Raw genomic sequence first — 15,483 nt, 5'->3', positions numbered from 1 at the left:
ATAATGTAACGTCTTGTTAAGTATTCTAACTGAGACGTCCAAAAAGGTGTTACGATATTTGGTTTGTTTGTTTTAATTGTACTTAATTTAATATGGGATATCTCTATCGAAATGTATTTTAAAGTACATTTAACGTCTTTAACTTTAAACTGAAAATTTCAAATGATGCGAAAAGAGGCTTGCGCAATAGGTGACAGTTTCTTGACTAATATTAACAGTATTTAACATACCTATATAAGGCCCCGGGACTGAAATACTTGCACTTTTTATTTACACTATTTATGTCAATTCTGGTATGCTTTGTGTTATTAATGAATTATTTGTTGAATTTAAAACTCTGCATTTCCATATAAGACAAATAGTGTTTACAGTCAAAGGTATTCAACTCAAAGTATATGTTATTTATTGTATAAAGGATTTTTTTGCTGAACTGCGGTGTAAAAACAAACAAATTAAAACTTAGTGATTATAGAATGCTGCGCCACTCCTAAAAACATTCTGCGATCACAATTTTTTAAAAAAAGTTTTTTTACACCGTAATTGAACACATGTTCTGTTTCTTTCATAAAATATTAAAATAACAAGGAATTTAATTGGCGTTAATTGACTCGTAACAAGGTCAAAATATATCGTAGGGTTCATATTTTTATTATTATGTTACAAGTGACCAAACACATGCAAGTACGAGTTTGAACCAGTACGACTGAAAATAACGAACGAGCGAAACGCATTAAAAATGTGTACACATCCGGGTTCATACTGCGAGAGCCCTTGTTACGAGTCTCAATACAGAGTTTATAGATATAATTACTGGTTCTCATTAATAATTTGTTTTGTTCGAACTTGATACTTGCATTTCAACTATGAAACTCGTAAAAAGGTCAACACACAAGTATGAATGTACTATTATCTTTAAGTGCCTGCAAAGTCTTGTTTCAATACACAACTATTTTCAAGACACCGGCTGTGTTTTAAACGAGTATTTATAGCTTTGATCATGTTTGTTTTACATTAATCACTGTTCACTTGAGTAATAACTGCCGTTTAATAAAGATAAGTAGAACTAGAGAAATGACTTGCCAAACTCTCATTGATTATGGAAATCACTCAAAATATTTATAAAATACGAGTTTATTAAGCGTAACAGCATACCATTACTTCCCTCTTACCGGGCTAAGTTTTTGTTCCGCACGACTGGATCTCAGTTTTATACCCTGCTACTTGGTGATGCATTGCAAACCTTTCAACAAGTTTACATCCTCATTGACGCAACTATCACTGAACTCAACAAATCACTTTTGTACGGCTGTTTTATTGGAGTATTTGTTCTCGGGTGGATTTCGGATAATATTGTAAAGATCAAGAACAATAAAAAAACTTAGGAATAATAATATGAAGAAAACACTTAAACATCTAAAGTGTAAATATAAGTGAATTTTCAACTAAATACGACTATAATAAGATGTGATAAGTAGAATTATATTCACTGTTATCTCAATGAGTGCTTTGATTCCTGGTCGAGTGCTTGTTTAGGTATTACCGCATCTAAACATCAAATATGGATTTAGTCAGATTTTTGGGCATTATCTTTTTTTATGGTAAGGACAACGCTTTTATTGATAAAACATCGCTACTTCCGCTCGTTTGAAACATTTTTAATTTAATATGGTTTTGCATCTGTAAAGTACGAGTGCTGATAATTCATAAATGGAATCTGTATTTATATGTAACACGCATATAACAAACTGATATTTATATTTATGCTTATCACAAACATAAATAAGCTGCATAGCTTTAGCTTGATGAAGTCAATATTGAATAAATGTTTAATCAAAATTACTATTGGAAAATCGTATATTCCATACCCATTGAAGTTCAAAGTTAGCATTATTCATATTTACTTACAACGCGTTAAGGTGAGGAAAAATTATATTGGTTTTCATTCTATATTGTTCTCGTGATTTTTGGTGATCAAATTCAAAATTAAACATACAAATGAATGCATGTTATACAACTTATTATTAGTTTAACAGTAGTTCCGACGAAGAAATAAGTTTAATAATAAAAACGAGATTGTATATGACGACATTTATTTTATTTAAAACCTTTAAATGAACAGGATACAATGAATAAAACGAGACTGAATGTAGCTTTTTTAAACAATTTGGTTCATCAAAAATCTGCATTTGAAGCATATTCAATCCTACCATGACCTACCAGAACAACCATCTGGTTGGAACGCTTTAATTCCTACAAAATACTATTATATAAGTCTTGATGATTAGGAAAGAAGTATATTATCTATTGGAGGAGATATGTATTTTCAAGCATTGAAGGTTGTTTTTAGGGCATTTTTCATCAAAAGAAATATATCGTACCTATTTAAATACGTATTGCCTATTGAACTGGTTCAAATAACGTTTGCTCTTTTTATATTATATAAGTATCAATTTTGACGCAACATCTCTTGAATACCTTTGTTATAACAATTTTACGCCTGCGATCAAGTGACGTTACTGACGCCACCTCTGTTAAAATATTTTTATACTAGGCTTAATAGTACACCATCAACTAATTTAGAACTGCGGATAATGTATATGAACAATAAAAGGTTATTGCACGGATCATTTACAATTTTTTTGAAAAGCGGTATAAAGTTTTAGAAATGATATTAAAGCCTTTGTAAGACGGAACGTAAAAGAACAACGTCGTGTCAGTGGTAGGATTTTTATACTAAACGCATATATATATACATGTGCCGTCAGGTTTGCGCGTAATGAAACACAAAATGCAATTTATGACACTCCGGTGCGACGAATGAAACAATTATCTTAAACGGTGGGTGTCACACAGTTCTTTTAGCGATACAGTTTGACGATAACTCGGTTTTTGCAACGTGTGTTTTGGGTCCGAATCCGAGCCGCACGAATCATCGAATCGTTTGCGGTAATGGTGACTGCTAGTTTCGATGAAGACCTCGGTTTCTCGTCGTTGATTTGGATCACTTCGCAATAATTGATTGTCAACTGGGGTTTGGCAGAAGCACAAACACGCCCCCTTAAAGTGGTTAAATACTCATTCTTTTATTATACGCGGAAATCGTTTATTACATTTAATGTAGCCTTTCTCGCCTCGTCATGTTTTCAAAGGTACACCCGCTGGGCTCCGGAAGTTTAATGTCTCTGGAAAAAGGCAACTTTATCAGTCGTCTTCCGTATAGCAAGTGTGCTTGGGTTATGGCTTCGTTTCGACCTCTCCGTAAGTGACGTAAAGTAATGGACGTTCATTGAAAACGAACCCTACCTTAGTGTCAACGGTATCTGATGTTTGAAAGCAAATATATGAACGACTGAATAAATTCTTGATTGCAGTCTTGGTTAAACCGATCAGGCTTTACATCCATCCTCCTTACCACTGTTCCCGTTTAACAATGAAACGCCATTCTGTCCTTTTGTTATTGAACTTCTCTTGAAATGCACTAATTGGATACGTTGCTGTTCGTTTCTCAGACGTGGTAGGGAATTCCGGCATCGGAATCGGCGGAACGCTTGCAGATATGTCTCTGTTGTAAGATCTGAGATAAGTTCCAGATCAAGAAAAAGTGTTGCTGCAGAGGTGAAATGACAAATATATGATTTCTGTAAATGCCCTTCTCTTTCGCGTACAAACAGCGCATCAATAAAGTATTCTCTCATCAGTGTGAATGGATCGCCGTCGTCAGCCTGCACTAAATGTAATGGTTTCGGAACAGTTCCCTTTAAACCTCTACACACGATGCAGGTCCGTTACATTGACTGTACAGTACGTCGTATTGCCTGTTTACAATTCTTCTGTCACAGATAAATAACAGTATAAGTTATGTCAGCATGTAGCAGTCTCTCATTTGCATTTCTCACAACTAAACGTGTAGACGAGTGTTTCTTGGGAATCAAGTTCGGGAATTTGGTGTTTTCTGATACAGGCGCATTGTGAATGCACCCGCCTTAAATGACAGCACTAGCGCTTTCTTTAAACAGTTCAGTTGTTTCAACAGTGGTATACGACCCGCCTTTGGAATTGAAATTCCCAATTTCCTCATCAAACATGGTTTGTCGACAACTTCGGACTCATAACTCTTCCGACTCATCCAGTTCACATTTTCAAATCTCCTTTTTGAGATGTCGAGTCTGCCGTTACGTACAAACCGTAATGTATATGCAGTCAGCCATCCTTACTTCTCAAGCTAGCTAAATCTTTTGGCAGTAATAATATTGTAGATTACTACAACGTCGTTTGAAAAACTTCGATCATTACTTAATTCACATATAAAACATACAACCGAAGTCACGTCGATATGAAGTCCAAACGGCGCCACTTCACGTTACCTAAGTTCGCGCGTAATATATAAATCAAAATGCAATCATGACAATTAATATTAGAATAATATTTGGCATATCAGATGTCTGGCAATATGCTAACAGATATACTATATCAAAGCAACGTTAATTGAAGACACGAACTACATTTGTAATATCCTTGAAAAGGAAAGTGTCTATCACAAATGTTTGACAAATGGTCAAACGTTTAATCCATTGATAACGGCATAATGAATGTAATAAATTGACTGTCAGTTGAAATGATATTTCTGAATAAAATTATTCGCCTAACCAATAAACAAAAGAAATGATGTTCACTCAAAAGGCCGTGGACCAGTGTTAACCTATTGCTGATTGTAAACTCTGTGGTGGAGATTCAAGACAATGTCATTGTATCATGTATTAACATTTCCCTAAGTAAACCCTGTCCTTATGAATTAAAAAAAATCCATAGGCATCATATTTGTGAGATGTTAAAATACATTTTTAACGTGGAAGCAGAACCAAACTAAATATTTAAAACCGTCAGGTAGAATATTGTATGCTTATAATTCCTTTGGGTAACAATAAAATGTCACAATACGCCCTAACAACGAGTCGTAACAATATAAAAAAATATAACTACTTCCTTATTTTCTTTGATGTTTTTCACTTAAATATGCTTATTTAAGTCAAATTACTACTCTGCTTGACAGGCTCTCATCTTTACACCCTATGCTTACTGATGCAATGCATAACTTTCAACTTTGATAGATGATTAGTGTCTTTAGAAAAGTATATTGCGAATATGTGCTATAAGAGCTCATTTGGTTTTAAAAAATAGCAATTAAGAATTATAATTTAAAACCGTATGTTTATTAAAAGGAGTTTATGAACTGAAATTGTAAAATCATTTAATGTATCATTTAAAAACTACTATAATCCAAAAAAGTATATTTGCCACTCCAAAGACTGCCGTTTTAATATCCGTGTTTACCTTTGCAGTTCTAATAATTCAGTAATATTATAAAGACTCATGCTTGGTAAGGACACGTGTAAATTGATACAATAGTTTCACTATACGAATTGTCCACTCTAATGAAGTCGTTACATCGATATGTCAATCATTTATTTTATCTTCGTTGAGAACAATAATATTTAATTTTCTGCTAGGAATTATTTTTTCCTTTCTATGGCATATATTAATCAAGAAGTATGGACATATATAAGCAGTCGATACACAATGATATCAAGAGATAAATGGTATATAACGACATTTAAAACATGTGATTTATCAACTTAAAAGATTAGTGCATTTTCGCATTTTACAAACTCAGTAAATTGTTTCGCTTACTGTGTTTTTACAGCTTCGCTTACACACTCCCAAGACTGTTCCCCGTGTTCCTGCTGCAGACAAGGAACGGGATGCTCCTACAACACTCAACTCGGGATATTCAACTACTGCTGGGAAGGATGTATTGATGGATTCATGAGTCCTCAGTGTCAGAAACCCTGTGTTAACCAACGTTGTCAGACATGTTCAACAGAGACTATATGTGATGCATGTCATGATGGGTATTACGGCAACCAATGTTGTAATAATCAACGTTGTCAGACATGTTCAACAGAGACTACATGCGATACATGTTATGATGGATATTACGGTGACCAATGTCAAAGCCCATGTCCCAGTACGTGTACCACGTGCACCTCTAGTATATTATGTTCATCCTGCATGGACGGGTTTTACGGCGACCAATGTCAAAGCTCATGTCCCAGTACGTGTACCACGTGCACCTCTAGTACATTATGTACATCCTGTAGGGGCGGGTATTACGGCGACCAGTGTAAAAGCTCATGTCCCATTACGTGTACCACGTGCACCTCTAGTACAGTATGGACATCCTGTAAGGACGGATATCACAGGGGGTCGGGGACAACGTGTTTATATTTGTGTAAGACAGAGTGTTTATCTTGCACCAATGGAACATCCTGTACTGCATGTAAGGTTAAGAGTGGTGTTGGATATTATGGAAGTGATTGCTCACTGATATGCAGTAACAAGTGCAAAGACTATCTATGCGATATATATGGAAACTGTCTGCAATGTAATGACCCCAATTTCATAGGTGATAACTGGGATATATGTATTGATGGCAAATACGGAAATCAGTGTAAGAATGCTTGTCCTTTAAATTGTATATTGTGCGAATCTGACACACACTGTACTTCATGTACAAAAGGATTTAAGGGTATCGCGTGCACAACGATGATGCAATGCCCAGATAATTGTTTAAATAATACAGTTTGTTTAAGCTCTGGTAAATGTAAATCATGTTTAGACGGAATTTTTGGCGACTATTGCAATATGACCTGTTCACAAAATTGCAGGTATGGATACTGCAATCAAGACGGGTCTTGTAAAGCAGGTTGTAAGGACGGATTTACTGGATCAATGTGTGAAATAAAGATTTGCCCGCCGAACTGCATTTGTGATAGCTGGAAAAACTGTATAGGGTGTAAAAGTAATTATTTTGGGCCTTCATGTTCTCGTACCTGTAGTTGATGTAAAGATAATATATGCCCTGTAGAAACTTTAAATGCAGTGAAATGTAGTGAATGTGAAGGCGGGATGTATGGTAATCTCTGTAATGATAGATGTCCAGACAATTGTTTAAATAATAAGTGCGACCAAGACAGTGGGGCATGTACTTGCGAAAACGGATACAAATTTCAAGATAGTACATGTGTCCGAAGCATATGCCAAGCTAACTGCTCCACATGTATTTCGTTTGATAATTGTATTTCTTGTGTTGATAAGTATTATTATGGAGATACCTGTAAGCACGAATGTAGCAACTGCAGGTCAGGAACAACCTGTAGGAAGAATGATGGTTACTGTCAGACTGAATGTGCAGACGGGTTTAGTGGTTATTATTGCGATACTCCTTGCAATGATGGATGTGCTACATGTACACGTAGCCAAACTAATGAATGTTTGTCATGTCAAAATGGAAGACATGGCTATGATGGATCATACTACACATGTAGGAACACCTGCAATAATGCATGTGCGAACAATTCTTGTGACGCTTTGAACGGTCAATGTGACTAAGGCTGTGTAGATGGATATTCGGGACCGTTTTGTAACATGTAGTGTCCATCAAATTGCAAATCGTGTCACCAAGTCAACGGCGAATGTGATTTATGTGCGTATGTTTTTTGGGGCGAGTACTGTTTGAACAATTGCAGCGAAAATTGTACACATATAAATGAGTCGTTGTCAAGTTGTGACATAAGATCTGGTGAATGCAAATATGGATGCTTACATGGGACTCACGGCTCACTCTGCAGTATTGAATGTGACCAAAAGTGTATCGTTTCTGAAAATGGGGTTCGTGAGTGCAGACAGATGGACGGACAGTGTACCCTAGGATGTGAGGCAGGGTATAAGCTGACAACTAAAGGATACATAGAAGGTAAAGGTTATGCAAATGTCACATCAGTTTTAGGCGGAACTTATACAATAAACATTTGAACCGAAACATCAATAGTTTGTATTTCCACGGTGATGTTCCATTATATTTCATTTTTTACAGTAATTTATTTTTTTATTTAAAGTAACATCACCTTTATAATTTGCATTCGTTTTAATGTGGACATCTTGCATTATGTTGCCATGGGGTATTAAATGTCAAAGCGAGAATTAATACGCTTTCGCTCCGTTATCTAGTTTAAGCTTTAACAATTCAGAAATTGTGCCCGACAGTGATAGCAGTAACGGTGTTGTGGAGACAGCCATAACGGGCGGAGTCATTGCTGTTCTATCGGTTTCGCTTGCTCTTTCTGTTGGTTATAATGTTTTCATGAAAAGGTACATTTTCTCACATATTTGTTGCTTAGTTTGAATGTTTGCAATGCTTGTCTTTAAACAATCCTAATAACGTGTCGGATATGTTATTGCCTGGAATTTTAACTGGCATAATATGAGACAATGTGTTCTAAATTTCAGTACGTCAAGATAAAAAACATTTGTTTAGCGTAATGCGTAAACCAAATGCAAACTATGCACTGACCATCTGTTTCATTTTCCCCATAAAAAACAAAACTTACCCATCCAACATGAATATAGATTTCAGTTAACGGAACAATTTAAAAGTTTGATTTGTTCTTCATTTCATATTTAAGACGACAAAATAGAGAACACCCGGAGAAACGATCAGCATCAGGTAGGAGTATTTTTTGACTGAAGCGACGTACCAAATTCGCTGATCTAATTTTTGATAATATAACTTCTGCTTATTTGTGTAATGCTGTAAACTACTATTTAACTTCTTAAACACAATATGCATAGCCTACCACTAACAAAATCAAAAATTTATTTTAAATGGATAGAGCCCAGAGGCCCATGCGCGAACATCGATTATATACTATAAACTATAATCATCGTGGAAAGATATCATCAGTAAAAGGACTGTACACACTATACACATAATACATTAGTTATTTTGATATCAGACAATGCATTTATATAATATACTATAATCATACACAGGAGATGTCATATTGTATTGCTACAAATGAAGGCCAAACTCTACATGGATGATATAGATGATCACATTCGGGTCCGTCAGCATGTTATCTACATTTTCTTAACTCATTGCCGTTGTAACAAACAAAGATTAGTGTTTTTGTTGGTTCTGTTAAATTTTCACATCGTATGCTAATTCATTTCGATTGTTCTAAACTTCTAGGGAACAAACCTGACCGAAGGATTATTAATCCGACCAATAGGGTAAAACAACTTCTGATATATATATATATATATATTTGTAATGCGTGCAGTTGTCGCTGCCATTGTTTGAACGGCTCAGTCTGCCATCATTTTCGGCCACATGCATATGCACTTCTTATAGAAACGTAAAAGTAAGTTCGCATGAACGCACTTATTTAGGTTAGAACAATGAAAATAATATAACGTGAATGATGTTGTTATCATCCTTATAGTTATTTGCCTCCCATAGTCTGTTGATTGTCCAAAATACTAAGTCCTTTATGAACAAAATTTACAGGAAAACATTTTATCCGCGTGTAATTTCAGACTCAATAGCTGACAAAGAAGCTCGAACGTACGAACAGTTACAAGAATGTACGGACCAACCAAACTACCAGAATGTCAAGGACAATGGCACTGACAATTATTCCGTGTTGTTTGCAGATACAAACATGTAATCTCTATTTCTTTTTGTATAATTTACATATACTTCCACGCTTTTTTAGATGTTATTTGTTACAGCGTATAGTGTTACAGTATAAAAGATGTTGAAAAGTATTAGTGCCTCTGATAACATATACTCATGTACATGTCTATTACGTATAACAAGTGTACTTAAAATGTAATTAAGATCCTAGATTATCATACATAAGTGTAATTACATTGGCATAGTGTTTTACTTCTTGCACTATGCTTATAGACATACATGTATTCGAAAATGTGTTGTTATAAATAAACATGTTGTCCGTTCGCTGTTTTGTTTTGAAGAATTGTTCATTCCGAAAACCGGATTATGGAACAGTATAGAAGCACACACCAGTAATCATTATGGGACTCCATCAGGCACAGAATTTGCATATTCTAAAGTCTGTATAATTGTGGTAAGACGTCGGACTTGACATTATATAGGCCCTACAGTGGATACAAAATTTTGTTTTACAAGAGTTACTGAAGAAGTATATTATAATGAAAATTATTTTTATGAAAAGTCAGTTCTTTGTTTTAATTTTTTTTCTAAAAAAAATAGTTACATATATGATAAAGATGCACTCTTACTCCCAAATAAGATTAACCACAATTAATTCTATTGTTTTCATAACCCAAAAAGAATTAATAAATGTCAAAAACAGTGGTTATTATGAAGAATACCTGGTTTAATTTGAAAGAAATGAGTATAAACACGGTATTTCTACCTGATGAGACTATAGTAGACCACAGTAAATTATTTAACATTAACCAATCATTTAATATTTTTGAGTTTTCAGCTGTTAAATACAGGTTTTTCATATTGTTATCAGTAATTATTATTTTCAATTAATGTATAATTTAGTAAGTAGTTAAAGGTTTACTAGTCCAAAGTTATTTTTGTTATATGTGTGTATATATTGATTTTGAATAAGAGTGGCACTTTAATTGGTTTATCTCATTTAAATATCTTTGCATATATCTTTTAATATTCAAATTCTAAATGAAAATCCTAAAAACAACTTAGTTATTAATAAGTTGTTAATTAATGCACATACTCATAATTGGGAGCCGCAGTTGCATTTATTTTGACTATCTTTGTTTTGTGTAGGTGATTAAAAAGAACTTTGAAACTGATTTAGACAGACAAAAATGAAGACATAGTAATATCCTGTCATTTTCCTATCATTAATGCTATTTTGATTATTACATTAAGTAAATTATACATTAATGCACTTTTTGCAATTGAGGTTATTACAGTCATAGGAGTAAGAACATAATTGTACCAACTTACATGTTACCAAATTTTCAATATCGGAGATAAAATCAGATCATTTCAAACTAGAAATTGTTAAAATTATCTGCGGGAGTACCCCCAAACGCCAAAAAAATGTGCTAATGTGTCAGGCAATATCCACGGCGGATCCAGGATCTGACGTTAGAGGGGGCATAACTTATGGGCGCAACGTTTTGGACACCCACCCCTCAATCAGAACCATTTTTTCTTGGTTTAATGTGTTGGCAGGGGTGTTTGGGGGTACTCTCAAAATAATTTTAACAATATCTTGTCCGAAATGGTGCAATTCTGGCGTATTTTATTACTTTTTGTCTCCGATATTGAAATAAAAAGTTTACTTGGACGATTGATAGAGGGGGGGGGGGGATTCACTGGTGATGCTGAGAATAGATTTCTAGTATACATGCTTTGGCTTTCCTGAAGCCAGTGAAGTCAAAGAAATTTGAGTGATTGAAACGCATGCATAGATTTCTGTACATGGCAGCCAGGCGTACATATATTCTTGCGAACGATATCACTATGCTCAAACAACTTTGATTTTGTTTGATGGCCTCATAAATTTCAAAACATGCATGTTATCCATCGAAAATTGGTCAAAATCTCACCGCCTAGCAGACAACACATTTCAAATTCAGGCCGAAACGCAGATAAGAATTTGGATATGTGTCTAACTCAGTACTGAATTAAAACATCCAGGAAAAAATAATCAAAAGAAAATAGTATCACGCAGTATTATTTTTTTAGAGTCAGATAATTTCATACATTACCTCTTCTAGAAATAATTTTGACAACTCATGCACGAAAACTGTTGACAGCTACCGTAGCAAAAGTCGCGAGAGTGCTCTCCCGTGGATAAGAAGGATACCAGCCGCCTTTAGTTTCAAATCCCATTTAATATTGCTGTCGCAGGATACCGTCTAGATGCATTTATTGGTTCCCTTCTTATTCCATTCGTTTACTTGCGTTCGTCTAGATGCATTCGTCTATCGTCTATATGCTTATTAACAAATACGTACTGCTATTGATGAATATTGATTTATCTTTTAATGGTCTTATTACAGTATAAAAATACTATTAGTTATTTAGTATTTATAGAGTCATAGAGATTCTTACAATTGGCCCCACTTTGAACGCCTGTTGACTAGGTAATATACATTTTATCAAATGGGCCGCGCTTTGTAAGCCTGTTGACTAAGTCAAAGGGATTTGGTCAAATAGATAGACCTCGCTTTGTTAGCCTGTTAACTAAGTCAAAGAGATTCGGTCAAATCGACCTCGCAATATTAGCCTATTGACCAAGTCATAGAGAATATATCAAATAGATAGACACCGAATTGTAAGCCTGTTAACTTAGTCATAGAGATTCTATTAAATAGGCCCCGCTTTGTAAGCATGCTGATTAAGTCATAGAGAGTCTTTGAAATAGATAGACCCAGCTTTATTAGCCTTTTGACTTAGTCATCGAAATCCTATCAAATAGATAGACCTCGCTTTATAAGCATGTTGATAAGGTCACCGAGAACTTATCAAATGGGCCCCGTATTGTAAGCCTGTTGACTATATCATAGAGATTCTAACAAATAGATAGACCCCTCTTTGTAAGCCTGTTGACTTTATCATAGCACTTCTATCAAATGAATAGGCCGCGCTTAGTAAGCCTGTTGACTTAGTCATAGAGATTCGGTCAAATAGATAGGCCCCGTTTGTAAGCCTGTTGACTAAGTCATAGAGATTCTAACAAATAGATTGGCCCCGCTTTGTAAGCCTGTTGACTAAGTCATAGAGATTCTAACAAATAGATTGACCTTGCTTTGTAAGCCTGTTGACTAAGTCATAGAGATTCTAACAAAAAGATGAGCCCCGTTTTGTAAGCCTGTTGACTGAGTCATAGAGATTCTAACAAATAGATGAGCCCCGCTTTGTAAGCCTGTTGACTGAGTCATAGAGATTCTATCAAATAGGCCCCGACTTGTAAGCCTGTTGAATAAATCAAAGAGATCCTATCAAATTAGCCCCGCTTTGTAAGCCTGTTAACTACGTCATAGAGATTATATCAAATAGATAGACCCCGCTTTATAAGCCTGTCAATAATGTCCCGTCGAGTTTTCGAAATGTGACCCCTCTTCAAAAGCCGATTATTTATTTTCTAATTATGCTTTCAAATATGAACCTGCTTTAATAAATCTGTTTAATGTGCTCTAAAAATTCTTCAAAATAGAACCCTGATTGTTAAGCCGATCATGTATGTCTTATTGTTTCTTTATATTATCCTACTTATAAAGCTGGTCTTTTTGTTGAGGCGTTGTCGATGTTGCTGTACAGTCAATGAGCAGCTTCAATAAATCCGGATTAGTAGAAATCACGATTTCCGAAGAATCTCCAATAAAGAACATTTGAAACGCATTTTTCCGTTTTATGGGTATATCGCGACTTAAAACTCTCATTTTCGTAGTAGCAAAAGCTGCATTTTAAATGTATTTGTATTTATTGTACTTTTTGTCTGTAATAACTATAAAGAAGCTGAAGTATAAAATAAAATATTTATATTCAGTCAATTTTACTTTCTTTACAGGATGTCCCGGAGATGATTTAGAGTCCATACAACAAATTGATTCGATCACACAGCCTTTCAGCGACTGCCTACGGAATATTCGTATTAACAAAACACTTATTAACAATTCTGCATTTAAAATGCATGAACATAACCTTAAACAATGTGACTGACACGACGTTAAAATCAGATGATGTCTAAAATGTAATTCAAGTCCACGTGCATTTGATTGTCACCATTCATTGGATAAACGCTCATCCATATTTAAATGAAGGCAGTTTAATATCGGATTCTGTTTTTTTGTTTATCTGAATAGAGTTGGAAACACAGGACACTAATATGAGCAACATTTTTCTACATGCTCCATATTTTCATAGTTTTTACAATTGCCATCATTCGTAGCCCCTATCTTATTCTTCTATGACTCGAGTTAAAGCGGTCATTTTTAAAGGAGACTTTCAAAATAATAGATTTAAATTCGTTCTGGAAATCCGTTATTTGTGAAACATGAACTGGAGCTTTAGCTTTGGTCAGATTCAGTTCAAAAAGCGAAACGGAGATGAGTGAAACAATTGGTCGTTTCACAAACATCAGTTTAAAACCTTATTTTATTTTAAAACATATTTCTTGATTCTTGTACTGCAATGGAATAGTAGATGTCGTTCTTGTTTTTCATTTGATTTTTGTCCTATATAAGGTATAAGTCTGCATGACTCGTTCTTGATGATCAGATTGCATTTGCTGAGAGCCTTTTTTTATTCCATTCTAATGTTAATAAATAAGGTGTTGCTTATACACATTTTTATACTTGGAAAGGTCAGTTTATATCCCCACACCAATGTCAACTTACGCGCTTAATTGTGAGGTTTGCGATACTCAAATATGTGTATTTTGGATGCGTAGTAATCCATTGTAGTGTATCAACAGCAACATCATACACCTTTTATTTGTGCATGAATTAATGACTTGAGTATACTTAAGATACAAAACAGTGTGAAGGAAAATGAGAAAACAGTGAGTTTGACAATATATTATATGACTGTATTTACATTGTAGAGTGCCATGTTTTAACGATTTTCACTTTATGACAACTTAAAGTATGATTATTTAAATGAGTTATGTGGTGATAAATCTATGTGTCCACATTTATTCTATTATTGATGTAAGAATGTATAAATATGTCATGTGTTGCAATTTCAAAATTTATTGTGACGGTATTTACAACGCGGAAATACTATCTAGATAGTTTGTAAGATGTATCAACGTGCACAGAGTTTTGAATATATTCACGGATTGAAGCAAATGTTTCTAATGCATTTTTCACACTGTCTGTATGTTATAGATATCTTATATCTTAAACATCGAATATACTTACAATCATAAATTCAATTAAACATCACTTTAACTATGCTATATTATTTTTTGTTTCTTTTTGGCTCGATGCCATGCACTACAATTAATCAAGGTCATGTCATGTTATGTTATTTATGTTATTCTCTGTCGCTAGTAAATCAGTAGGATGTAATTGGGAACACCAATCAAATAATTCGCACATGCATCATATCGGCTAAAACTTGAATGCTTAAGCAAGGACAGTATTTTTACAGTCTTTTTAAGAAGTTGTTTTCCTCATTTTGAGACTAGTTTTTTTTTTATCTCGAAAACTTGTTCTGTTTTGCATGTCATTAGGTAAGACTTTAATTTCGTACTATTTATTTGATGTTTTACATATAACATGAGCTTGATATGAACTACATCGCATGGATATGTGCATTCCCAAGTTCATATGCTTTTCATAATGTTATGTAATGCTTCCTGATTTGTCATTTTAATTGAAGTACCCATTAAAATAGGCTAAACTTTGAGTCGAACATATTCATTGAATGTACTTCACTTGGTAGTACATTTAGTTGTTGCATTGGGTGAGATTGAGGATTCAGCGGGAAATATGTTTTATGTGAATGAAATTGAAATTGTACCGGAGATGTACTACGACTACAGAACATTGTTTTGCTTGTTTGTATAGTCCTTTAGGTCTATTGTGAAATATTGTATGCTCCCC

General features: G+C 34.4%; 1 protein-coding gene across 4 annotated transcripts; it reads left to right on the top strand.

Annotated features, from left to right (window-relative positions):
- The first annotated feature begins 1,291 nt into the window (after nucleotides 1-1,291).
- Nucleotides 1,292-14,353, top strand: LOC128206626 (uncharacterized). Of its 4 annotated transcripts, XR_008256523.1 has the most exons (6): nucleotides 1,292-1,598; nucleotides 5,702-7,813; nucleotides 8,088-8,208; nucleotides 8,523-8,563; nucleotides 9,089-9,129; nucleotides 9,436-9,740. XR_008256523.1 is itself a non-coding variant. In XM_052909209.1 (4 exons), the coding sequence occupies exons 1-4, from the start codon at nucleotides 7,747-7,749 to the stop codon at nucleotides 9,564-9,566; spliced, it is 360 nt and encodes a 119-aa protein (XP_052765169.1). In that variant the 5' UTR covers nucleotides 6,936-7,746; the 3' UTR covers nucleotides 9,567-9,740. The 4 variants fall into 4 exon arrangements, 1 of the variants encoding a protein (XP_052765169.1); XR_008256524.1 differs by lacking the exon at nucleotides 9,089-9,129; XM_052909209.1 differs by lacking the exons at nucleotides 1,292-1,598; nucleotides 9,089-9,129 and having other exon boundaries at nucleotides 6,936-7,813.
- The last annotated feature ends 1,130 nt before the right edge of the window (nucleotides 14,354-15,483 follow it).

This window comes from Mya arenaria, chromosome 10 (genome assembly GCF_026914265.1).
Source record: "Mya arenaria isolate MELC-2E11 chromosome 10, ASM2691426v1".
Classification (NCBI taxonomy): Eukaryota; Metazoa; Mollusca; class Bivalvia; order Myida; family Myidae; genus Mya; species Mya arenaria.
This window is presented reverse-complemented; position numbering and strand designations above follow the sequence as displayed.